The sequence below is a fragment of the Schistocerca americana genome, chromosome 3 (assembly GCF_021461395.2).
Source record: "Schistocerca americana isolate TAMUIC-IGC-003095 chromosome 3, iqSchAmer2.1, whole genome shotgun sequence".
Lineage (NCBI taxonomy): Eukaryota > Metazoa > Arthropoda > Insecta > Orthoptera > Acrididae > Schistocerca > Schistocerca americana.
The window spans coordinates 174,406,015-174,433,635 of record NC_060121.1 but is presented as its reverse complement, the minus strand read 5'-3'; the positions used below and the strand labels follow the sequence as shown (position 1 = coordinate 174,433,635).

The 27,621-nt window shown below is 41.7% G+C and overlaps 1 protein-coding gene and 1 non-coding gene across 2 annotated transcripts in view; both read left to right on the top strand.

The window, feature by feature from the left end:
- The window catches only part of LOC124605481 (spondin-1), a 216,365-nt gene extending 190,984 nt beyond the window's left edge, over positions 1 to 25,381 (top strand). The window contains exons 10-14 of the mRNA XM_047137202.1: positions 14,543 to 14,774; positions 17,832 to 18,033; positions 22,586 to 22,756; positions 23,275 to 23,453; positions 24,698 to 25,381. Of these exons, the coding sequence (XP_046993158.1) occupies positions 14,543 to 14,774; positions 17,832 to 18,033; positions 22,586 to 22,756; positions 23,275 to 23,453; positions 24,698 to 24,790 (877 nt within the window). The 3' untranslated portion in view covers positions 24,791 to 25,381. The remainder of the gene's footprint in view (positions 1 to 14,542; positions 14,775 to 17,831; positions 18,034 to 22,585; positions 22,757 to 23,274; positions 23,454 to 24,697) is intronic.
- Positions 6,540 to 6,614, top strand: Trnas-cga. Its single transcript has one exon. It is a non-coding gene; the product is annotated as a tRNA-Ser (tRNA).
- Positions 25,382 to 27,621: the final 2,240 nt, after the last annotated feature.

Below are 27,621 nucleotides of genomic sequence, written 5' to 3'. Positions count from 1 at the left end.
GACATACCTGCCAACCAAATAATTGAGGCCGGGAGGTATCCCACATCACACTGATAAGTAGCCACATACTGCCAAGTTCTTTGTAATTTTCACTCGTTTTTGTAATCACTGAAATAACATATGTGAAGCTTCGTTTCGTTTTCCTACTCCCCTTATTGTTGCTTAACTTTTTCGGCCAGCCAGTGCATACCTTACAGAAGAAACACGCTGTAATGTCCGGAGCTCATACGTTACGTTGGGTGGTTGTTGAGGGCAGGTCGACATCAGTATGTTGTGGACTCTCACTTCATGACGTGGGTGAATAGTGGCCTGGTGAGTTGGTGCCTGCCTGGCATCCAAAGACGTTAGTTAAACAGTATTAAAGAACTACACATTTATTGCTCGACAATACTTATGCTACAAGTGGCATCCTTGCATGAAGTGTGTGGCATCGTGCATCCAGGCCGCAGCCTCAGCACAGAAGAGCGGCAGCAGCGGTGGAGTCTGCCCACAGGCACAGGAGCTGGGCAGCGGAGACTGCACGCCCCCGCAATGACGGAAGAGCGGCTGCGCGTCTGGACCCACAAGGTAGGCCAACAAGTGGCCCACTGACCTAAGGCGCCTGTGTCCATCCCATCGGACTCGGCTTGAGTGTGGCTAACAGCATCTAAGTCCCCAGGAAGGGACAAAAATTTGTAAACAGCAAGATGAGCTCATGGTAGACCGACCTAGGTCCCTCCTACAGGCTGTCGAACTGCGGACTAAGATATCTACATTCAAAAATGAGCAACATTCACACTGCACTGGCCCATGCCTGTTATACTGCCTTGCTGGTTTCTTTGCCACAGCTCATAACATCGCTGCGACCTGGGCATGGGGAAATCAGGATATCTGAGTTGCAACTGCTCTCACTTTTTGCAGCGTCCATAACATGGAACCTGGATTGCCCAGCTTTTGAACAGGGTGAGGTAACCACCTCGTGGTGTGCCCACAATATCTGTAATACAATCAATATCAGCCCCTAGTTGAAATTCCTCCGCGGTTCTAGGCGCTATAGTCTGGTGCCTCGTGACCCCTACGGTCGCAGGTTCGAATCCTGCCTCGGGCATGGATGTGTGTGATGTCCTTAGGTTAGTTACGTTTAAGTAGTTCTAAGTTCTAGGGGACTGATAACCACAGCAGTTAAGTCCCATAGTGCTCAGAGCAATTTGAAATTCCTCCCAGTTATGGCTTAACAAGCTTTCCACTGCTCCTTGTGTAATCGAATTTTTACGAGTTCCACCAGATACATTATTCTGCGGTTCAACAACACCCTCTCCGACAAAAAATCTGTCTCGTAATTTGCTCGGGGTTACCTCTGGAAAATGTTTAACATACATACACAACTCATTAATTACAGACAATAGTTTTGGTTTCTTCCTTACTCTAGTCTGGCTTGACCCACGTGGCTATCAAGTATGCTCTTACTCCTAAAACATTATTTTCTCCATTATGTCGATGGAGATTGCACAAAACCCAGAAACACCGCAGCAACGACACAGGTAGCGACTGCAGCGTTGAGCGGGAAGCAACGCCTTGTTGAAATACAAGCAGGCGCTCTACAAACCATTAATGAGCGTGCAGGAGTCAAGTTAGTAGTACCTGTTCCGTCTACTGATCCTGTTGCAGCTAATCTGGTTAATTCCTTTTTGTGTAAATCAATGACGATGTGTTAGTGAGCTGAAATCTGCCGCTAAGTTAGATAACTGGTCAGAGGAGATGCACTTGATTAAGACCAAGCTACGTTTGACTGGCGAGGTGAAAATATACACTCCTGGAAATGGAAAAAAGAACACATTGACACCGGTGTGTCAGACCCACCATACTTGCTCCGGACACTGCGAGAGGGCTGTACAAGCAATAATCACACGCACGGCACAGCGGACACACCAGGAACCGCGGTGTTGGCCGTCGAATGGCGCTAACTGCGCAGCATTTGTGCACCGCCGCCGTCAGTGTCAGCCAGTTTGCCGTGGCATACGGAGCTCCATCGCAGTCTTTAACACTGGTAGCATGCCGCGACAGCGTGGACGTGAACCGTATGTGCAGTTGACGGACTTTGAGCGAGGGCGTATAGTGGGCATGCGGGAGGCCGGGTGGACGTACCGCCGAATTGCTCAACACGTGGGGCGTGAGGTCTCCACAGTACATCGATGTTGTCGCCAGTGGTCGGCGGAAGGTGCACGTGCCCGTCGACCTGGGACCGGACCGCAGCGACGCACGGATGCACGCCAAGACCGTAGGATCCTACGCAGTGCCGTAGGGGACCGCACCGCCACTTCCCAGCAAATTAGGGACACTGTTGCTTCTGGGGTATCGGCGAGGACCATTCGCAACCGTCTCCATGAAGCTGGGCTACGGTCCCGCACACCGTTAGGCCGTCTTTCGCTCACGCCCCAACATCGTGCAGCCCGCCTCCAGTGGTGTCGCGACAGGCGTGAATGGAGGGACGAATGGAGACGTGTCGTCTTCAGCGATGAGAGTCGCTTCTGCCTTGGTGCCAATGATGGTCGTATGCGTGTTTGGCGCCGTGCAGGTGAGCGCCACAATCAGGACTGCATACGACCGAGGCACACAGGGCCAACACCCGGCATCATGGTGTGGGGAGCGATCTCCTACACTGGCCGTACACCACTGGTGATCGTCGAGGGGACACTGAATAGTGCACGGTACATCCAAACCGTCGTCGAACCCATCGTTCTACCATTCCTAGACCGGCAAGGGAACTTGCTGTTCCAACAGGACAATGCACGTCCGTATGTATCCCGTGCCACCCAACGTGCTCTAGAGGGTGTAAGTCAACTACCCTGGCCAGCAAGATCTCCGGATCTGTCCTCCATTGAGCATGTTTGGGACTGGATGAAGCGTCGTCTCACGCGGTCTGCACGTCCAGCACGAACGCTGGTCCAACTGAGGCGCCAGGTGGAAATGGCATGGCAAGCCGTTCCACAGGACTACATCCAGCATCTCTACGATCGTCTCCATGGGAGAATAGCAGCCTGCATTGCTGCGAAAGGTGGACATACACTGTACTAGTGCCGACATTGTGCATGCTCTGTTGCCTGTGTCTATGTGCCTGTGGTTCTGTCAGTGTGATCATGTGATGTATCTGACCCCAGGAATGTGTCAATAAAGTTTCCCCTTCCTGGGACAATGAATTCACGGTGTTCTTATTTCAATTTCCAGGAGTGTACATCATGTATCATGAGGAGTTAAATAAGCACAAACATGTGAACAGCTTACAAAGGGCTTTATCAACGTTACTGCAAGCAGAGCAGCGAGAAAGTTGTTTAAATCAGAATTGTTTAATGGATGGAGCGGATACAATATACATTGAATATAACATCCGCTTTGAAGGCTCGACAAGAAATGCCATTTCATTTTAGAGCTTCCTTTGTTCGTCGCTGTTTACATTCTTGGAGAGTGTCTGCACTTGACAGTCAAGACAACGCCAAGTCGCAACGTCAAAACATAAAGGCCCAGCCCACAGCGGGTGAAGCCGTTTACTCGCTGTCGCGCCTTGCCGGTCACTCGAACCGCACACCTCTCCAACTCTGCACAAACGTGAAACAAAACGACCGCGCACAGTATCTGTTTCCCGACTTATTCCGTTCCTGGCATAGTTGGTCAAATTCGTAAAATATGGTGATGCAAACTAACAATGCAGAAATTGCAACACACTGCACTTGAGGACAATATTATAGAAATGGAAGAGGATGTAGATGAAGATGAAATGGGAGATACGATCCTGCGTGAAGATTTTGACAGAGCGCTAAAAGACCTGAGTCGAAACAAGGCCCCGGGAGTAGACAACATTCCATTAGAACTATTGACGGCCTTGGGAGAGCCAGGCATGACAAAACTCTACCATCTGGTGAGCAAGATGTATGGGACAGGCGAAATACCCTCAGACTTCAAGAAGAATATAATAGTTTAATAAGTCACAGCTGCAAAATACTAACACGAATTCTTTACAGACGAATGGAAAAACTGGTAGAAGCCGACCTCGGGGAAGATCAGTTTGGATTCTGTAGAAATGTTGGAACACGCGAGGCAATACTGACCCTACGACTTATCTTAGAAGAAAGATTAAGGAAAGGCAAACCTACGTTTCTAGCATTTGTAGACTTAGATAAAGCTTTTGACAATGTTGACTGAAATACTCTCTTTCCAACTCTGAAGGTGGCAGAGGTAAAATACAGGGAGCGAAAGGCTATTTATAATCTGTACAGAAAGCAGATGGCATTATAAGAGTCGAGGGGTATGAAAGGGAAGCAGTGGTTGGGAAGGGAGTGAGACAGGATTGTAGCCTACACCTGATGCTATTCAATCTGTACACTGAGCAAGCAGTAAAGGAAACAAAAGAAAAATTCGGAGTAGGTATTAAAATCCATGGAGGAGAACTAAAAACTTTGAGGTTCGCCGATGACATTGTAATTCTGTCAGAGACAGCAAAGGACTTGGAAGAGGAGTTGAACGGAATGGACAGTGTCTTGAAAGGAGGATATAAGATGAACATCATCAAAAGCAAAACGAGGATCATGGAATGTAGCCGAATTAAGTCGGGTGATGCTGAGGGAATTAGATTAGGAAATGGGACACTTAAAGTAGTAAATGAGTTTTGCTATTTCGGGAGCAAAATAACTGGTGATGGTCGAAGTAGAGAGGATATAAAATGTAGACTGGCAATGGCAAGGAAAGCGTACCTAAAGAAAAGGAATTTGTTAACATCGAGTATAGATTTAAGTGTCAGGAAGTCGTTTCTGAAAGGATTTGTATGGAGTGTAGCCATGTATGGAAATGAAACATGGATGATAAATAGTTTGGACAAGGAGAGAATAGAAGCTTTCGAAATGTGGTGCTACAGAAGAATGCTGAAGATTAGGTGGGTAGATCACATAACTAATGAGGAGGTACTGAATAGGATTCGGGAGAAGAGGAGTTTGTGGCACAACTTGACTAGAAGAAGGGATCGGTTGGTAGGACATATTCTGAGGCATCAAGGGATCGCCAATTTAGTATTGGAGGGCAGCGTGGAGGGTAAAAATCGTATAGGAAGACCAAGAGATGAATACATTAAGCAGATTAAGAAGGATGTAGGTTGCATTAAGTACTGGGAGATGAAGAAGCTTGCACAGGATAGAGTAGCATGGATTGCTGCATAAAACCAGTCTCAGGACTGAAGACCACAACAACAACAACAAACAAATACTACCGTAGTTTAGTATTTCGTCACTATCATCTTTCCTTGCATTAATAGCGAGCGGGAAATATCGTTTGCCTAAACAGCATGTAAAACTGCAGTAGGTAATGGCTTAGGGGAAATATCTTCTGCAGGACATGAGTCTAAATAAAAAAAGTGTAGGGCAACGACAGTAAACATACAGCCAGGGAGTAGACTAATCTTTGCGACGTGTTACGACCCAACGTTATTCAAAGCTGCATGTGCTTCACGTAGCTGACACTCCCGTCTACACAGAAATTAACGCCCTGCTAATTACGGTACTGGCACCTCGCCGGTCGCAAATACCACTCCCTAGAATTACCCATGAATTGCGAGAGCTCTGCAGTTTACTGCAGTTTCGTACATGTCACTTTTAAATTCTTATGTTTACTAATCACTGCTGTAACACAGAAAACAAAAACACCGAAAAGATGAATCAGTCACGAGCCCGTAATGCTGGACTGCAGTCTGTACTTCCGGCTGCGATGCTGGGCGCAGCTACACTTCCGACGTTATGTTTGGTGGCAGTTGTGGGCAGATCGACGTCAGAATGCCTTGTACCACAACCGCAGGACGCCGGTGGATAGTGGCTTGGTGAATGGATACCTGCCTGATGCCCAAAGGCGTGTTAAAGAAACAAAAATTTGTTGTTCTACAATACACAAATGGAGCGATGACGTTCCAAACTGTCCCTGACAGCAGGGCGGAAGCAGCGTTCGCCCCATCAGAAATGCGCCGACGCCATCGCGCAGTCCTTGTGGACGTTGCAGTGACAACGGTGATGACATAGGATCGCTGACCAGGCGAGAAGACTCTGACCGTCAATTATGGTGCCACTGGCAGTCAGCAGCAGCCAGCAGCCCCATGTAAAGTGTGTGGAATCGTGCTTAGTCACGCCACAGCAGAGGAGCCTGCCCACAGGAGCAGTCTGCACTGCTCTCTGGTGGTCAGTCTACTGGTCACAAAGAACTGTAGCTCATTTACACACCTGAAAATGGTGCGTACATCTACGATGTTACATTGACATCCAGCTGTGAAACTTCCTGGCAGATTAAAACTGTGTGCCAGGCCGAGACTCGAACTCGGGACCTTTGCGTTTCGCGGGCAAGTGCTCTACCAAGAGTGAAAATCTCATTCTGGAAACATCCCCCAGGCTGTGGCTAAGCCATGTCTCCGCAATATCCTTTCTTTCAGGAGTGCTAGTTCTGCAAGGTTCGCAGGAGAGCTTCTGTAAAGATTGGAAGGTAGCAGACGAGCTACTGGCAGAAGTAAAGCTGTGAGGACGTGGCGTGAGTCGTGCTTGGGTAGCTCAGTTGGTAGAGCACTTGCCCGCGAAAGGCAAAGGTCCCGAGTTCGAGTCTCGGCCTGGCACACAGTTTTAATCTGCCAGGAAGTTTCATATCAGCGCACACTCCGCTGCAGAGTGAAAATCTCATTCTGGGGACATCCAGCTGTGTTTTCAGGGTGCTTCACTTTCTTTTCATGCACTGTATATGTAGATTTAATGGACATTTGCATAGAAGATGTGTTCAAATTTCTCTTCACAGGCCTTCACAGACACCAGTGCACATTCCACAATACTGGCTGCCTCTTTCATTCAGATACACCAGGACTCATACAAATGGCGCCACAGGCAGCATTCTCAGATGTACTCTACATATATGGCGCCCATTCACCTACTCATTCTAGGAGAAATCCAAAGGGTTCAGGTCCAAAGAGCGAGTGGTCCTCGCACCTGGATCACCTTGTGTGATGTGTCGATTGAGTAGGGTGTTCTCGAACCATTTCCACATCGCGCCAAGGGACTGGGCTTGGGCATTGTCACATAGCAGTCACATAACTCTTCATGTTACCAAAGGAACTTCTTCTAGAGTGGAGCTATTGCATCACACAGGAGTTCAGATATGTCTCACTCAAGAGGCATTGCAAAAGGCTGTCCAGTCATTCAAGGCGATCACCAAAAATTCTTGCCCACACATTGAAGCTGATCTGGTCCTGATAGTGTCCACCAGATCAGGAGGATTTTGTGTAATCTAAGTATAGCTGTTGTGGAACTTTGTAATACTGACTCCTACAACCATCAAAAAGAAACGTGAAGTATGTCTATTAAAAAAAGCTGATAAAAATGCTCTTAACGCCTTTTATGAGGCAATCTGCACTCCTTCCGATCTGATCGTGTAAGCATAGAAAAGTTGTGGAATGATTTCAAAGAGATAGTATCGACAGCAATTGAGAGATATATACCGCATAAATTAATAAGTGATGGCACTGATTCCACATGGTACACAAAACGACTCAGATTACTGTTGCAGCAGCAACAAAAAAAGCTTGCCAAATTTAAAAGAACGCAAAATCCCCACGACTGGCAAAGTTTTGCATAAGTTTGAAATATAGCGCGTATTTCAATGCGAGATGCTTTCAGTAATTTCCACAACGAAACTCTACCTCGAAATCTGGCAGAAAACCCAAAGCGACTCTGGTCATACATAAAGCACACCAGTGGCAAGACGCAGTCAATACCTCCACTCTGCGATAATAACGCTGAAGTCACTGATGACAGTGCCACTAAAGCAGAGTTATTAAACACGATTTTCCGAAACTTCTTCACCAAAGAAGACGAAGTAAATATTCCTGAATTCCAGTCAAGAACAACTGCCAACATGAGAAACATAGAAATAGATATCCTCGGTGTCGCAAAGTAGCTTAAATCGCTTAATAAAAGCAAGGCTTCCGGTCCAGATTTTGTACCAGTCAGGTTCCTCTCAGAGTATACTGATACAATAGCTCCATATTTATCATTTATATACAACCGCTCGCTCACAGAAAGATCCGTACCTAAAGATTGGAAAATTGCTCAAGTCCCACCAATACCCAAAAAGGGAAATAGGAGTAGTCCGTTGAATTACAGGCCCGTATCACTAACGTCGATTTGCAGTAGGGTTTTGGAACATATACTGTATTCGGACATTATGAAGTACCTTGAAGAAAACGATTTATTGACACGTAGTCAGCAGGGATTCAGAAAATATCGTTCTTGCGAAACACAACTAGCTTTTTATACTCATGAAGTAATGAGTGCTATCGACAGGGGTTGTCAAATTGATTCCATATTTTTGGATTTCCAGAAGGCTTTCGACACCGTTCCTCACAAGCATTTTCTAACCAAACTGCGTGCCTACGGTGTATCGCGTCAGTTGTACGACTGGATTCGTGTCAGAAAGGTCACATTCGTAGTAATAGACGGAAAGTCATCGAGTAAAACAGAAATAATATACGGCGTTCCTCAAGGAAGTGTTATAGGCCCTCTATTGTTCCTAATCTATATTTACGACATAGGAGACAACCTCAGTAGTCGTCTTAGATTGTTTGCACATGATGCTGTCATTTACCGTCGTGTAAAGTCTTCAGATGACCAAAACGAATTGCAAAATGATTTAGATAAGGTATCTGTATGGTGCAAAAAGTGGCAATTGACCCTGAATAAAGAATAGTGTGAAGTTATTCGCATGAGTACTAAAAAAAATCCGCTAAATTTCGATTACGCGATAAGTCACACAAATCTGAAGGCCGTAAATGCAACTAAATACTTAGGGATTACAATTACATATACCCTAAATTGGAACGATCACATAGATAATGTTGTGGGTAGAGCCAACCAAAGACTGCGATTCATTGGCAGAACACTTAGAACGTCCAGCAGGTCTACTAAAGAGACTGCTTACACACGCTTGTCCGCCATAATCTGGAGTATTGCTGTGCGGTGTGGGATCCGCATCAGATGGTTTTGTATCCCACTTGGAAGGCGGCGCGTGGGTCTGTTCCTGAAAACTTAAACGTTGACCGAATGAAGGAAGTGAGTAGGAGCAGGTGAGGTAAAACACGTCGGTACTGCAAGTAAGTAAAAGGGGTTTACTAGTGTATAAACATAGGCAACCTGATTACATGACTTTGTACAGATGAGCACGTAGGTGCGAAGCCTTAGACCCGTCGTAAGTAGTGCGAAGTCTCTATACCAAGCGAAGCTGGAGCAAAGTGTCCCGGCCGTCTGCTCTTAAGAACTGTGCGAAAGTGGGGCGGCGCTCGTAGAGCTGCACAGCGTCAGCTAGAGGCGCTGTGGTCGGCGAAGATCTTCCACTCTCGTAGTGCCAACCTACCAATGGGCACCTACGCTGTGACATCGTAGTTATCGATACCACAGATTGGACTGACGGATGACATCGAAAAAGTACAAAGGAGGGCAGCTCGTTTTGTATTATCGTGAAGTATGGGAGATAGTGCCACAGACGTGACACATCAATTGGAGTGGCAATCATTAAAACAAAGGCGTTTTTCGTTGCGATGGGATCTTCTCATGAAGTTTCAAATCAGCAGTTTTCTCCTCCGATTGCGAAAACATTCTGTTGACACCCACCTACATAGGGAAAACTGATCATTACGATAAAATAAGAGAAATCAGGGCTCGCACAGAAAAAATTAAGTACTCGTTTTTCCCGCGTGCCGTCCAATAGTGGAACTGTAGAGAGACATTTTGAAGGTGGTTCATTGAACCCTCTGCCAGGCACTTTATTGTGAATAGCAGAGTAATCACGTAGATGTAGATGCCCAAAGGAGTCTGCTTCAGGTTGCCCACAGTGGACTTAAATTGAGCAGCCAAATCCTCTTAGCAGGTATCTTTATCTATCAATCTTCTATAAAGGCTTAGACCTCTGGACTGTTCCTTTGAACACTCTCATGAATGCAGCTTAGCTTCTTCTCTTCTGCAGTGTCATCTCTGGGCCGGCCGGAGTGGCTGAGCAGTTCTAGGCGCTACAGTGTGGAACCGCGCGACCGCTGGTTCGAATCCTGCCTCGGGCTTGGATGTGTGTGATGTCCTTAGGTTAGTTAGGTTTAAGTAGTTCTAAGTTCTAGGGGACTGATGACCTCAGAAGTTGAGTCCCATAGTGCTCAGAGCCATTTTGTCATCTCTGGTGTTAACCTCAAACACACAAAAAGTGGCCACATTAGTATGTTGAAAGAAAACATATCATTCCAACAACAGGCATTGACGTCTAGTGTTGTTGTAGCTTGCCTATGTTGTGGTTCATGAGATGAACATTAATTACGCTTGCATACAGCACCATGTTGTCCACATACAGTAGAAACTGGAAGTAAAGATGTGTTGGCAATCAGCTGGGCACAGAGTGAACAACAATGTATCAACCATCAGACCTTGTGGGACCCCAAATAGGATCCACTGCACCGAGGACTGAAGGCGAGTTCATGGATAGATGCCATATATACTCATGGTGTCATTGTCCAAAGACCTTGCTGTGGTCTTGCCTGATGTGCCTTACACGGGCTTCCTGCAGTCATTGTTCTCTGTGAAACAAAACTGCAACATCTCCGCTTACCATGAGTCTTTCTCTTTTCTTATTGAAGCAATTATGGTGCTGATAGATCTTTACAGTTTCTAGGAACAAATAGGTATGATGATTCCTTTCCACAGATAGAACTGTAGTCCAAGATACGACACTTGTAATGTGTTCTGAGGAACGTACTCCATGAAAGACATGAAAATGTGATGAAACCCAACACATGGAAAAGAAGAAACCCTGAGACCGTCTTTCTGCCATACATCATCAGGGTGATACACTTTGAAAACATAGTATAAAAATAGTACAGGAACTGACTAAGACAATCAATGAGTATCTCAGACCAGCTAAAGACAAATTGGACCCTCTCACATCACGAGACACTTTCTGAATGGCATGCCATTGCAGCAAAGTCTATGTTGGAATAACAAGACCATAAACTCAACTGCACGGTATGATAGATGAAGGAATCAGCCAGTGTTGAGCAGCCATTGAAAAATGCAGACTGTTTATAAAATTTGCAAAAACCCAATTTCCATTTGTTGAGAGAAATTAGAATTACCTGTTTGTCCTGAAAAACTACCAAGGTCTGCAAGCAAGACAACTTCAATAAGACAGACAAAAGCCTTATGTTAGGTGAATATTGGATTCCTAGCTTACAGAGAACAATGACTACAGGTAGCTAGTGAGAAGATGTGGTGGTGATGACCAGAGAAAGGCCTTCAAATAATGCGGCCACAAATTATGTGACCTCGATCTGTGGCTGAATTGTGTCTGTTGTGAGCAGTGGAGGATAATTCTTTGAGAATGCCAGCCACACATGCTGGGAAAACCTCAAATTACCAAACAAACACTAGCCAAATAAATTGAAACAAGTGTCTCCAAGCAATACAACAAGAACTAGATATGAAAATTTCACATTGATGATACTGGTACTGTCAAGGTATTATGATCTCAGAATAGAATGGATAGTAGGAATTTTGAGATGTGGTAATAAGGTGAACAAACTGACAATAACATTTTTGGTGGAGAGGCAAGTCCATTGTTAATCAGTGTTGCACATGCTGCAGCTGAAACAGGACTAAACAATGATTTTTGTGCTGAATGTTTCACATGTTCACCTGTTTTCTTTTTCTCGTATGTTGCCCTAATATTTTGACCTCTACATACCTGCTACAGCCAAAATTCTCTCTAGTCTGTTTTATATATTTTAGTCTTGGTCAACCTATACTAGTCTTCCCCACTATTGTGCCTTCCAGCATCTTGCTAACTACTCTAGGATGCCATAGCAGATGCCCTACCTACCACTGTCTTCTTCTGGTAAACTCTTCTGTAGATTTCTTCCCTAGTGTTTTCAGTACTTTATTTGTCCACTTAATTTTTCACGTTCTAAACTGGCTCTGCACTTCAGCTGCTTCCAGTTTCTTCATTCCGGATTCCTAGTGTTCTACATTTCATTTTGATGCTATTCTGTGTTTCTGTTGAATATTATCAGGAACTTCTTCCTTATTACTAAATCAATATCTGATCAACAAGACCTTTTTACACCCAGCCAGAAGGCCTGTGTCATTTGTGAACCTTAGCATTGCTGTCTGTCCCCATTACACTTCTATTCCTCTTCCAACAGTTTCTTTCACTTCATTAGTTTTCCAGTAGTAGTGATAACCTGCAACCCTGTATACGATTATTAACCTGGTTATAGACTGATGTTCCTCAGCAGCTCCAAATTCGTAGCCTCTTGCTGAAAACTGTTTATATTTTGAACTACATTGAGGAATAACAGATCCAACACCATTATTTAAGGTTCACTTATTTGCACATTTAATCTGATTAAATCGCACTTGAGCTATAACTGGTCTTCCCTACATTTGTCATGTAATTAGCAGTTCATTGGTGAGAACTTTGTTAATAACTCTCATCTGCAGATATGTCTGCCTGTGTGTGTATACGTGCGGATGGATATATGTGTGTGTGCGAGTGTATACCTGTCCTTTTTTCCCCGTAAGGTAAGTCTTTCCACTCCCGGGATTGGAATGACTCCCTACCCTCTCCCTTAAAATCCACATCCTTTCGTCTTTCCCTCTCCTTCACTCTTTCCTGACGAAGCAACCTTGGGTTGCGAAAGTTTGAAATTTGTGTGTGTGTTTTTTATTATTTTTATTGTCTCTATCAACATACCAACGCTTTCGTTTGGTAAGTTACAGCTTCTTTGTTTTTAGATATAATTTTCCCATGTGTATATGAATTTTGTGTTTGTTTGTTTGTCTATCGACATGCCAGCACTTTCGTTTGGTAAGTCACATCATCTTTGTTTTTAGATATATTTTTCCCACGTGGAATGTTTCCCTCTATTTTATATATAGGCCCTATATAAACAAAGATGATGTGACTTACCAAACGAAAGCGCTGGCATGTTGGTAGATGCACAAACAAACACAAACATACACACAAAATTCAAGCTTTCGCAACAAACTGTTGCCTCATCAGGAAAGAGGGAAGGAGAGGGAAAGACGAAAGGATGTGGGTTTTAAGGGAGAGGTTAAGGAGTCATTCCAATCCCGGGAGCGGAAAGACTTACCTTAGGAGGGAAAAAAGGACGGGTATACACTCGCACACACACACATATCCATCCACACATATACAGACACAAAATATATATATATATATATATATATATATATATATATATATATATATGTGTGTGTGTGGATGGATATGTGTGTGTGTGTGTGTGCGAGTGTATACCCGTCCTTTTTTCCCCCTAAGGTAAGTCTTTCCACTCCCGGGATTGGAATGACTCCTTACCCTCTCCCTTAAAACCCACTTCCTTTCGTCTTTCCCTCTCCTTCCCTCTTTCCTGATGAGGCAACAGTTTGTTGCGAAAGCTTGAATTTTGTGTGTATGTATGTGTCTGTTTGTGTTTCTATCGACCTGCCAGTGCTTTCGTATGGTAAGTCACATCATCTTTTTTTATATATATATATAAACAAAGGCCTCCTTTACATATGTCTGCTTGTGTCTGTAAATGTTCGGATGGATGTGCGAGTGTATACCTGTCCTTTTTTCCCCCTAAGGTAAGTCTTTCCGCTCCCGGGATTGGAATGACTCCTTACCCTCTCCCTTAAAACCCACATCCTTTCGTATTTCCCTCTCCTTCTCTCTTTCCTGATGAAGCAACCGTGGGTTGCGAAAGCTTGAATTTTGCGTGTGTGTTTGCGTTTATTTGTGTGTCTATCAACATACCAACACTTTTGTTTGGTAAGTTACATCATCTTTGTATATATATATATATATATATATATATATATATATATATATATATATATATATATATATATATATATAAAATTCAGTGCATTAGTGTTTGTAAAATGATTCTTTCATATAGTGTTCATTAAAAAAAAATGACGATCATTACACTTGGGACCTGTGGAATGGTACATTATCTTATTTGTTTGAGTTGTAAATATTTGTCATGTATTATTGTTTAACTGACATGTTCTACATCCTGAAGGACCTCCTTACTATGGATCAATTGGAATGAAAGTAAATCTGATCTAATCTAATCTAACAGATCACTTCATCTAGGGCTCATCAGAATTGAAGCAAAATAACAGACTTCATGCTTGTGCATAGTACATTTTTTATGGTGGTTATACTCTTTCCCATCACTTCCTTTGCTTCAGCTGCCAACAGTCTCACTTGCTGCTGAAAACCCAGTACTTATTTCTCACCTTTTCATCTGGTTTCTTTGTTCTCTTGGTGATTTGTCTTGTTATCTCAACTCCGCCTACTTCTACAGAATGTTTCACCACAGTGAAATCAACAGAAACTACAAAAGTTACTTTATAATCAGATTTGTGTCACATTGCCTCAAAAATACAATAATTTATGAAAGCTGATATTCAGGTGCTAGGTAATGATGATAATTCTCTGTTTTCTTACACAGGGGTGGCCTTGAAGAAGATGGTTTCTTTGTTGAGGACAATGGTGCAATCTGTGGGACAACAGAGTGGGGTCCATGGTCGGAGTGTTCAGTTTCTTGTGGAATAGGTTTCACCATGAGAACAAGAAAATTCCTGGACAGAATGGGTCGCAAGAAATGTCCACATGTATCATTGGTGGAGAAAGACAAATGCATGCTTCCTGAGTGCACTGGTCCACCACCTCCACCTGAAGTTGTAAGTATTCAGCGTTCGCCTGTAGTTCTGCCTCCCTGTAAGGTAAAACCCAATCTCAAAGAAGATTGATTGGAGTAAAGCAGTTTTACACATTACTGATGTTATTGTAAAATTGTAGTCTTGTAGTGCCAGGCTGTTAAGTTTTCCTGTAAAACCTGTCTATGATCTGGTCTACTTGTCATACCTCCTTTTCTCTCTTTTATGTATAAATATGGCTCTTTCACATTTTTAACCTCAAAATTTAGCTGTGCAATATACATAAAAATGTGAGCACACAGTATATGATTTCAGCTGATAGGATTCAATTTTACTTCCCTGATAATACTTACAACATCAGCATCCAAAAATTAATTTTTCTTATTTTCAGTTTTGATGGACGCTGTTGTACTAAAACTTGAAATATGTGCTCAATTTTTAAATACTGTTTGTACACTGAAGCGCCAAAGAAACTGGTATAGGCATGCATATTCAAATTCAGAGAAATGTAAATAAGCAGAATACGGTGCTGCGGCTGGAATTGTCTATATAAGACAACAAGTGTATGACGCAATTGTTGATTGGTTACTGCTGCTAAAATGCAGGTTATCAAGTTTAAATGAGGTTGAATGTGGTGTTATAGTCGGTTCATGAGCGATGGGACACAGCATCTCTGAGGTAGCGATTAAGTGCAGATTTTCCCATGCAACCATTTCAGAGAGTACCATGAATATCAGGAATCCAGTAAAACATCAAATCTCTGACACTGCTGCGGCTGGAAAAAGATCCTGCAAGAACAAGGCCAATGATGACTGAAGAGAATCATTCAACATGACAGAATTGCAACCCTTCTGCAAATTGCTGCAGATTTCAATGTTGAGCCATCAACAAGTGTCAACATGTGAACCATTCCATGAAACATTATCGGGATGGGCTTTCGAAGTCAAAGGCCCATTCGTGTACCCTCGATGACTGCACAATTTTTACGCCTTGCCTGGACCCACCAACAATGACATTGAACTGTTGAACTGGAAACATGTTGCTTGGTCATACGTCTCATTTCAAATTGTATTGGGTGAATGGATGTGTACAGACATGGAACAACCTCGACTCCATAGGCCTCCCTGCATGTTAATAGGGGACTGTTCAAGCTGGTGGAGGATAGGTATGTCTCTGACAGGTGACAGGTACGTAAGCATCCTGTCTGATCACCTGGATACATTCATGTTCATTGTGCATTCCAACGGACTTGGGTAATCCCAGCAGGACAATGCGACATCCCACACACCCAGAATTGCTACAGAGTGGCTCCAGGAACACTCTTCTTAGTTTAAACACTTCCGCTGGCCACCAAATTCCCCAGGTACGAACATTATTGAGCATATCTGGGATGCATTGCAAAGTGCTGTTCAGAAGAGAGCTCCACCCCCTCGTACTCTCATGGATTTATGGAGAGCCCTGTAGGATTCATGATCTCCAACATTAGTCAAATCTGTGCCACATCGTGTTGCAGCACGTCTGCATTCTCACGGGGGCCCTATGCAATATTAGGCAGGTGTATTAGTTTCTTTGGCTCTTCAATGTAATATTGTAAACTGTTGCAAAGGAAAGATGAGTTGATCACAGTGCAGGCTGATATAATAAACATACGACCTTAGTAAAAACAGATTAGCATAGCACAAAGACAATCTCCATTCTATCAGTAGGATTTGCCATTTTGATTTGACCCCTCTTGTGATGTCCTGTGGTACTGGTATGTAAGGATTTCAATATGTATCAGGACTGCAGACATGTTCCTGCAAAAGAAACAAACAATTAATTAAAAACTTTATATTTTTGAGATGATAGTCAAAACTTTATGATCATCCCTTTTATTCTCTTCACAATTTCCTCCCCCCTACCTATTTTTTAACCTGTAATTGATTCATCATCATTGTCATTTATGTCTGTGTCAACGATTCCAGAATCTTTCAGAATTGTAAGCATACACTCAGCAAACAGCAACAAAAATGATTAATAGGCATTCATCTCATTAATTTTCACTAGTTTTGGGACTGTTATCCAAAAGTGAAACAGTTAATGATTCATGCCCTGTTTTGTAACCAGTTGTCAGACTGACATACTTTTCTATCTGTTGTCAGTTGTTAATACAAAAATGTAGAGAGTAGTTATTTATGCCTAAGCTATTATTTATATATTACTGTAACAGAACCCATTAAATGTCCCAACAAAACATATTGATGTTGCTTGAGGTAATGTGATTGTTGAGGGCAGTAAATGGCTGACAAAACTGCCTGGGTAAATTACACAGTGCAGTGGTTCATTAGAGTGCCATAAGAGATCACTGCTCAAATCTTGACAAGACTTCAGTTGTTCCACATCCCTGAAGGCCCATGACAGGATTTCCAGAACACAGTGTAAATGAATGTAAAAATTCTGTGTAATGCAAATTTCAAATAGGGCAAAATAACTCCTCTCTGCATCACATACTACTTTCTGAAATGCCTGTGTCAAAGCAGAGCAGCAGAGTGTTACAAAACTTTGGCTGAATTCAATCTAGAAAGAAAAAGGGTAGAACCAGAGCAAATTCACAGACATTTTTCTACATAAGCTACTTATCATTTGGTGATGATCCCTCCCCCCCCCCTCAAAAAAAAAAACAAAAAAACCTACCTTCATACACTTTCATCAGTGTCAGCTTTTGCTACTTATTGTGATACATGCTGTAAACAAACATTGCCCCCAAGAACCTGCAGTGAATTACAATATGCCCTGCATATAAATCTGACAGTTTTAGCACTGCTGGTGCCAAATCTCAGCTTGGTGCCCCAAGCAACATCCTTAAATTGACTATGGGTAGAACACAGTTTATGCACTGCATTATATTTCTACACTTCCTTTTCTATTAACAGGATGCTTGGAATAACTTATCCCATGCTTCACAGTTGCTGCAGGGTATTTCACTTTTCTATTGTCTTTTGAATTCCTGAAGAGGGAACCTTTGAGTGTTTCATCAGATCCAAGTAGAATTTGTGCATCCCTTGTCAGAATCAGCATACAGCAATTGTTACTTTATTTCAGACTGACCCCATGTGTCCAGTGACAGCCTGGAGTGAGTGGAGTCCTTGCAGCGCTTCTTGCGGCAAAGGAGTGAAGCTGCGCACACGGCTTCTGCTGGTGCAGCCTGAGTTGCAGGAGAAGTGCAGCACACGTGTCGAGCTTGTGCAACAGCTGCACTGTGTAGAGGTCCCTGACTGCACATTCGATATGGCTACAGCCAAACGTTAGTCCTGACATTTTATTGTTTCAAATGCATAAACTAACCTCATTAATGTTATTTGTAGATTCTTCCATTACTTCTTGGCAGAACACTTCCATATTAAGGTTGGATAACAAGTACACTGTTTTTGTTCTAATGATCTTATTAATATAACAGTTCAGTTAAATTCACTGAAACAAAATGCTTGCCGTGATTCATTACATTGTAGATTCAACATTTCTGGATGGCCTGAACTAATATTGTTCATGTTATGGGATCTTGGTAATATCAAATGCCACTGCTCCATTCATTTTATTTCAGTGCAATGTTTGGAAATCAATGACAGTGAAGGTTTGAGTTAGGGCTGGAGGTGTGATCAAATAGCTCAATGGTAAAAGTGGCTGCTCATGAAAAGTGGGAAATCCAGGTTCAGCTCAAAGTCTGGCACAGTGATATATTAATACATGATAAACACTTCTTTTTCTGGAACACTTGTTCTCCAAATAACTGAATTTTGGACTTCAATTTGGTCTTACATGCTACTCATTTCAAAGATAAAGTCATGAATAATAAAATATACAAAGAAACACAATGGTTGCTGTAGATTTCAAGACGATCAGTTCACAAAAATTAAATAGGGATAATGTCTTGCCAATGTCTGCAGCTGGCCAACGTATCCATCTCGGCTGTAGCTGTGATATACCCTGCTGTGTCTTTCTCTTCAGAGGTTCTATCCATAAAGTTTCTGTTTAGCTTGAAAAAATGAAAATGAAGCTGTGATGGACTGCAGCATTTAATTAACCTTTGGACGTGTATAGTATAGCCATGTGTTGAAACAAAGTCTGTGGAAAGCATAGATCAAATTTGAGTCAGAAACTTTCTGTGTATTAGTCATGGGAGTTTATCACTTTGTTACCATATTTCATAGATTTTACACAATAACACATTAATTTCTGATAATTACAGAATCTTTTTCTGAATTCTCAAGCAGATTCATCTGAAAAATGAAAGGTGTAAGATGTGTGGGTGCATAAATTATTATCAAGTGTTATTTCTCACTATCAATGGAAATGCAGACGTGAAACTGTTTAAATCAATTGATTCCTCTTAGAAGACTGATGAAGAACAAGACAAAAGAAGGCATTAAATTATGATTGTGATAGTACAAGAAAAATAATACCACTCATTTTGACTATGTCATGAGAAACTCTTGATATAAAGGATGAAAGGCAAATACATACAGGGAAATGTAACCAAGTTCACCAAAATTAATAACGTGCCAGTGCAAGCACCTGGTCAGAGTCAAAAGTTACAACTGATATTGCAGGAACACAAGATGGGATCTCAAGTTGACCCAAAAGGAATATGGACTGCATTGAGATATACACGGATTAAGTGTGAAATACAAATTTGAGAGCCACAGCTAAAAGAAAATTAAAAGAATTTGTTGACAGATGAGGAAAAAAAGAATGACCTGGAACAAACATTTGCAAAACAATAGCTGAAAGTATCAGGGTAGAAAAATAGGCAATACAGTATTATGTTCTGTGTGATAAGGTAGAAACGAGGTAAAAGTAGATCAATAAAAGGCAATGGCATGTAGCAGAGGCTGTTGTATTTAACCACGCTTGAATGATTAGAGGCAATTGCAGGCTGGAGTAACACTTTGCAGATCAAAGTCCTGAAGTGCTGGCAATGGCAGAGAGAATCCAGGAATTCAATGGGAAAAAATCACCCCAGTCACTGCAGAATGCCAAGCTGATATTCCCTGGTTTCTCTTAACAAAATCAAGGTAGTTATTACATGACACTGGAATTATCTGATGAAAGTATAGTGGTCATCAACATAAGAGGTGATTAGAATACCACAGTTCTTTACTAGGCATGGGTCTGTTGCAGATGGTGTGCTCCTGCCTTCCTCTGGCCCAAAATGCTACTCATTCATCCAGCTGTATTGGAACTTACCGTTTAACATTAAATCCTAGTCATGATGAAACTTTGCATATTTCATATGTAACAACTGCTGCTAGTAACTTAAAAACCATCTTTGTGATTAGCTATGTGCCTTTCCTCATTTTTGTTTGTTGTTTCCATTGTGGAACTCCAGTTATTGCAATATTTTTTTAAAAATAAATGGCATTTACATTGGATACTAATTTTTATGCTCCTTATGTCTACAACAGTTTTCACTGGACAGTGGAAACCCCAGGTTGGAATGTCAACAATATTTGGAAATGGATAGATTGCTACTCACTGTAAAGGAGACCGATTGATTTGCAGACAGGCACAATGAAAAGACTGTTACACATTTGGCTTTCAGTCAAAGCCTTCTTCAGCAAAGAAAACACACACACACACACACACACACACACACACACACACACACTCACACACACATTCACACTAGCAAGCACACATAACTCACACATGACCACTACCACTAGCAGCTCCGACTAAATGAGACCGTCACATGAATACCAATCTGGAGTGAGGCATGGAAGGGGGAGGGACAGCAGGGTATGGGTGGTGGGGAGAGAATATCGCTGTCTGGCAGGATGCATTGGCAGAGGGTGGTATAAAAAGAGCATGAGAGAGGGGGGCGGGGGCAGTGGGTGAACCAACAGTGAGCAGGAAAGGAGAGGGGCCGGGAAGGGAAAGGACAGATGGATAAATTGGCAGAGAGTGGCACACAAAGAGGAAGAGGGAATGTGAAAAGGGAGAGAGGTGATAGAATGAGGGGGCAGAAACTGTTGAATAGGGGGTGTGGGGACACTAGGTTGCCGTATGTTGAGGCTGGAATAACTTCGGGAGCAGAGAATGTGTGGTAAGGATAACTCTCATCTATGCAGTTCTGAAAAGTTGGTAGTGAAGGCGAGAATCCAGATGGCCCAGGTTGTGAAGCAACCATGGACATCAAGCATGTTATGTTCAGCTGCATTCTGTGCCACAGAGTGGTCTGATTTGCTCTTGGCCACAGTTTGGCAGTCGCCATTAATCCTGATGGTCAGCTGATTGGTAGCCATATCAATATAAAAAGCTGGGCAATGATTGCAGCAGATCTGGTAAATGACATTGCTGCTTTCACAGATGGCCTGGCCCCTGATGGGGTAGGCTGAACCTGTGATAGAACTGGAATAAAAGTGCTGGATGGGTGGATTGGCCAGTTTGCACCTGGGCCTTCCATAGGAATATGATCCATGTGGCAAGATGTTGGGATTTGGAGTGGCATAGGGATGGACTAGGATGTTGTGGAGGAGGGTGGGTGATGGAACACCACTTCAGGAGGGATGGGTAGGATTTCGAGTAGGATGTCCCTCATTTCAGGGCATGATGATAGATAATCAAAGCCCTGAGAAAGGATGTGGATCAGTTGTTCCAGACCATGCTGGTATTGGGTAATGAAGGGGGCACTCCTTTGTAGCTGGTCCTTTGGGAGTTGTGGGAGGATTGAGTGTGTTTGAGGAAATGGTATGGGACAGCTGTTAGCACACTAGGTCTGGATGCTAGTGCCTGTCTGTGAAGGCCGTGGTGAGACCTTCACCATACTGGGACAGGGAGCTCATGTCATTGCAGATATGCTGCCCACAGATGGCAAGGCTGTATAAGAAAGATTTTTTGGTATGGAAGGGATGGCAAATGTCAAAATGGAAGTACAGTTGGTGATTGGTTGGTTTAATGTGGACAGAGGTGTGGATGGAGCCACCAGAGCGGAGGAGGTCAACATCTAGGAAGGTGGCACACTGGGTTGAGGAGTTCCAAGTGAAGCAGATGGGAGAGAAGGTGTTGAGGTTATGAAGGAATGAGGATAGGGTGTCTTGGCCTTGAGTCTAGATCATGAAGATATTATCAGTGAACCTGAGCCAGATGAGGGGTTTGGGGTTTTAGGAGGCTAAGAATGTTTCCTCTAGATGGCCCATAAACTGGTTGGCTTAGGAGGATGCTATATGGGTGCCCATGGCTATGCTGTGAATTCGTTTGTATCCCTTCCCTTCAAAGAAGAAGTAGTTAAGTGTTAGGATAGTGCGGCAAGACCATGGGCACGAGGGATGTCAGTGCATAGTGAAGTGGCATCAGTAGTGACCAGCAGGAAACCAGGAGATAAAGAAGTGGGGATTGTGGAGAGTCAGTGAAGGAACTGGATGGTACCTTTGACATGGGAGGCTAGATTATGGGAAATTGGTTGGAGGTGCTGGTCAATGAGGGCTGATATCCTTTCAGTGGGGGGCACAATAACCAGCTACAATGGATTGTCCAGGATTGTTCGATTCATGAATTTGGGGCGGGGGGGGGGGGGGGGGGGGGCATGTAGAAGGTGGGTATGCAGGGTGTCACAGGGATGAGGAGAGAAATGAATTCAGAGGAGATGTTCTCAGAAGAGCCTAAGGCTCTAAGAAGGGATTTTCATTGCACCTGTCTGCGACTCAATGGGCCATCTTTCTGGTGAGTAGCAATCTATCCTTTTCACAATTTTCATTTATTATTTCATGATTCCTAATACAATTTATGACTACCTTCATGTGACAGAACATAATGTCTTTACACTATAATGTGTCTCAAATTTATTTGGACGGTTTCAGAGGTGTGTATGATGGAGCCAGAACCAGGAGTATGTCGTGGGCACTTTCAACGCTGGTATTTTGATGCAAGAAAGGGGATGTGTATTAAATTCATCTATGGTGGTTGCAGAGGAAATAGAAATAATTTCCTAACTGAGAAGGAATGTCAAGATTCGTGTAATGTTATTATTGGTAAGAACAGTTGTCCATCTTCTCTTACTTTTGTTGAGAATTTCTTTCAGGTTTTGTTTACATTACAAGCTGATTTTCATGGCATTTACCTCTCATCACTTGAAATTTGCCTTTGTTGCTCATCGCCAGTCCATATTTCAGATCTCTTTCTGTGTGTGTGTGTGTGTGTGTGTGTGTGTGTGTGTGTGTGTGTTTATAGACACACACATAGAAATTATATGCATTCGTGATGGCAACATGTTCTAAATTCAGAATATGTTTTTTGTTATGTATCTCAGTGTTGATTTTAACAATTAATTGAAAGCAATTGTCAGTAATATCTTAAATGGTGAAAGAGCAAGTGTTTGTCTATTTCCATCACAGAAGAGATTGAACTGTGTTTGATACACCTGCAAACTAGGGATATGATTGAACTACCTGCTTTTTTAATATATAAAAGTTCTCACAATAAAAGCATAAATTTAGAATTGACGCTAATATAAAATGTATGTAATTCTACTTCTGTTCTTAATTTTTAGGAGGAGCACCTGTTCAACCACCAGCTCAGTTTAGTGCCCTACAACAGGATGTGCAACAAAACCAAGAAAACACTATTCAAGGTGTTCCTGTAAACTGCAGGCTTTCTGCCTGGTCACCCTGGAGTAGATGCAGTGTAAGCTGTGGATATGGATTCCAAACAAGGCAGCGCAGGATTCTTGTAAGTTCACAGATGAGTGACTAATGAGTGGGTGGGACGGTCTAGGAGTCTGTTTTGACTATGTTATAACATGTTTTATGAAATGATATCATTTACATACATGTTCAGTTGAGTAGTGCATACTGGTGTGTGTGTGTGTGTGTGTGTGTGTGTGTGTGTGTGTGTGTGTGTGTGAGAGAGAGAGAGAGAGAGAGAGAGAGAGAGAGAGAGAATGATCTGTGATCTGACTCAAGACAACTGATAATAATCTGTTACGATGAAACGAGCATGGATGAATATTGGTCCGCCGTATTTTGCACTCACTTACCAAACTGAAGGATGGCTGAAATTTACATTTTCATTCTTTACTCTGTTAAGGGATGATTTTCTAGGGTTATGTTGCAAGTCCACCAGATGATACTTGCAGCAGGAAACAAATGCATTCCTTATTTATTGTGACATCCATAGCCACAGCACTAAACACATACATAAATTTATAATTTTTAGAAAAGTACAGATGATAGTTATGTACTGGGATGTAAATGCCTAAAAGTTACATGCTCTCTCTTACCAATATCAAGTAGAAAATTAATCATTTCCAATCATTCAGAGATAAATAGAAAGCATTTCTCATTAACAATGCCTCTTCTCCCTAGTTTTTGATGTAAAACAGATTGCTTTGACCTTCTAGCTCCCATGTGCATCTTCTGGCACATTACTGGAGTTATGTAAACACCAGAAGTGACATCATTGATGTAATATCTCAAGTAAGCACCAGAAGTGACACCACTTATGTAATATCACATAAGACAATAGTGTGGAGCTGCTAACCTCTGAGCATCAGTACATGTCAGCTCCACAAATTGTGTGCCATTTTACAACTAGTACATTGTTTTTTGCTACTACTGTCTATCCTTGATTTGCATTATTTTTTCGTACTTCTTCTTTTCTATTTCCTCCTCTCACTTATTGTTTCTCTACAGCATTTGTTGTCAGTTTTCCTTTCTTCCCTAACTCCCTGTCCCCAACATCACTCTCTCATCTCACATTACAGAGGTGCATTCTCACAGGATGCAATCTCTTAGAACTCAGTAGTTCCTTTTCTGCTACATTTTTCTATCTTTATCTTTTTCTCTGTGCTTGTTTTTCATTGATGAATAAGTCCTAAAAGCCTGAAATTGTAATCTGATTCACATCACTGCCAAATGATATCCTATATTTTTTCCATCAATCATTGTAGTAATGTTTTGAAATAAATGTTTCAGACACAATCACAAAATGGCGGTCGGAGATGTCCAACGAGGTTGGTGAGAAGGAAAAGGTGCTTTGCTGGAGTGTGTCCTGTTCCAGATTCATAATTTCATTATGATTTCCTGTGGAGTTTTCTGATAAATGACAAATAGTTTCCATTTCTTACAAAATGTTATTTTATTTTGCTTCTATGACAGAAATAATAAAATAATTGTATTACTTGCATACTGCAAGAAAAAAAATGTTTTTAATTTAGATATACTACTACTTTTATGAAGGCAAAAATGATTTTGATGGCCATATGTTTTTTAGAAATTTGAAATAGTTTAGTATATGATAATTTTACCAATTATGAATTTTGTATGTCAAAGTGGTTCTTTTTACATTTGGAGTTCTTTGACGGCTACTCCTTGCAGTATGATTTAAGCAATTAGAATGACGTACCAGCTTGATAGAGTTTTGTTTAAAGTTACCTGGACATTGTGAATGCCTATAAAACAACTGTACTTCAATACACAAATATATGAAGTAAAATATATTTCTATTTTACAATTAGAATTAATAAAATAGTTTTTATAATTACTGTTTGTATAATAAAGACCTCAAAAAACATAAAGCTTTTTTTTAATTGAAGATCAAGTTTTTATGAAAAATTTGTGGATATTGTAAATATGAAATAAAACTACAGTTTTTTATGATGGATTGTATTTTCTCTTAAAAGAGTACTTACTGACATCCAGTGACAATAAACATATGAATCATCAAGACATGTCAAAGCGCAGAATTTTTATTCAGCTTGGGCCATCTTACTAACATATAACAATCAGTCATTCTCATCATACAGAGTGTTAGTGGTAGACTGGAGTGCTAATTTGCCAAAAGAAAATTCTGTCAAGAAAACTAATAGAAGGTTTGTTTATAAATAACTCATCTGCTACCAGCCACGATTTTCTTTATTTTATTTTTCACACGGCACGTTTTGGGAAATGATTCCCATTTTCAAGTGTGTTTTTTGTGTTTGTTATGTCATTCCTATGTGATGTTGTCGATGTGTGATAGGAATGACATAACATTGCCTCCTGAAAATAGGTACTGGCCAGAAATTCAGTCTTGTAGTATTGTTTTAATGTTAAGATCATATGACACAACATAACTCAAGTGGTAGACGGAGTCAACTGTTTTCACTGAAAATTACAGCTTTTGAAAATTTAAATTTTTTAAATATTCATTTATTGCTCTTAACATTAGTATGTAGCATTTACATCCCAGAACAATGTTTTATATTGTAATTTTTTACAATGCCAGATCATAACGTCTGGTTTATTACAAATTACATGTTCTGATGATGGACAGCTGCTCATTAGATGCAGTTGCTCAGCAAGGCAATCATGAACACTGCTGTCATAATCCTGCCACCATTTCGCCCCATAGCTATTCTGCAGTAATTTTTTGTTATGTACCAGATCTTTCCATTTCATACTTTCACTCTGCTGTGTGAGATATTTTACGCAATATCTCTGAAAATTTTCATTTACTAAAAACAGACATACAACAGTGTTGCACAATGTTTGTATTAAAGTACATCATCAACACAATGAAAGATAAGTTGATCAGAGAACATGATAAAGAATATATGAGGAGAAAGAATCAGAAGGTCAAATTGTCCACCTATCATAGTTCAGATATTTGGAGAGCAAGTGATCCAGAAGTAATGTTTATTACGCAACAAATTAGAGTTGGGGTTAAGAAAAAGGTTGCTGAAATGCTTTGTGTGGAGTGGAAACAGGACACTTAAGAAGAGAGGGACAAAATTGAAGCATTCAACATGTGGGCTTGTAGTAGAATGTTGAAAATAAAATGTGTGATTGCTACTTATCTCATAGATGAAGCACTGAATAGTAGACAGGCACAATGAAAAATAATGCCAGAAATATTCAGCTTTCTGACAAAGTCCTTCTTAAGGAGTTGAAAACTCTCATACATCCACACAAGCACAACTCTACACACATATGGCCATCATCTCTGGGCACTAAGGCCCGAATGCAATTGTGTCTGACATTGGCAGCAATGTAGTTATGGTTAGTAGTGGGGGTAAGGAAGAGGCAGGGGGTGGGAAGGATAGCAGGGTAGGGGTGGTGCTGTCTATGGGAGCACGTACAGATGTGGTGGGAGTAGAATAAGCTGCTAGGTGCAGCATTGAGAGACTGTGCTTGGAGGAAGGGGGAAGAGAGAAGGACTCTGAAGTTGTGTTGGTGAGATAGAAGCCATTTGTAATAGGGGCGGGGGGGGGAGCAAGGAAGAAGATAGGCAATTGCAGGACAGGGACTAGCTAAGATTGAGGCCAGGAGGGTTACGGGAATGAGTGATATGTTGTTGGTAGAGTTCCTTCCCACTACCTGCCACAAATAGATTGCTGCTAAGGTAAGATGCAGTCACAGTCAGGCCTAGTGTCCAGAGACAATGCAGTCCTGTGTGTGAGTTGTGGTTGTGTGAATGTAAATGAGTTTTCTACTTCTGAAGAAGGACTATGTCTGATTTGATTTTTCATTGGTCCAGTTTTATCATACAGCACAAATTGTACAATTGATATTGGACAGGTCAAAGATAAGTTACAATAATACATAGTATTAGCAAAATAGTAGGCAAATTAAAAATAGGTACCTATTACAATTAATTTTGTTACGTATTCAGAAATTCTCTGGAAGAATAGAAACAGTACTTTATTAGAAATGCCTTTAGTTTAGCTTCAAATATTGGATGATTAGCATTTTTTATTTCATTTGGTATCTTATTGTGTAGTATTACATCAATGTTAATTATGCTCCTCCGATAGGTGATTGTTCTGTGAAATTTTTGATGTGTATTTGATTTCCCTCTGGTTCTATAGTTGTCTACATTTATGTTCTGTAGCAGTTTGCCTGTTTTCAGGAGGTAGTCC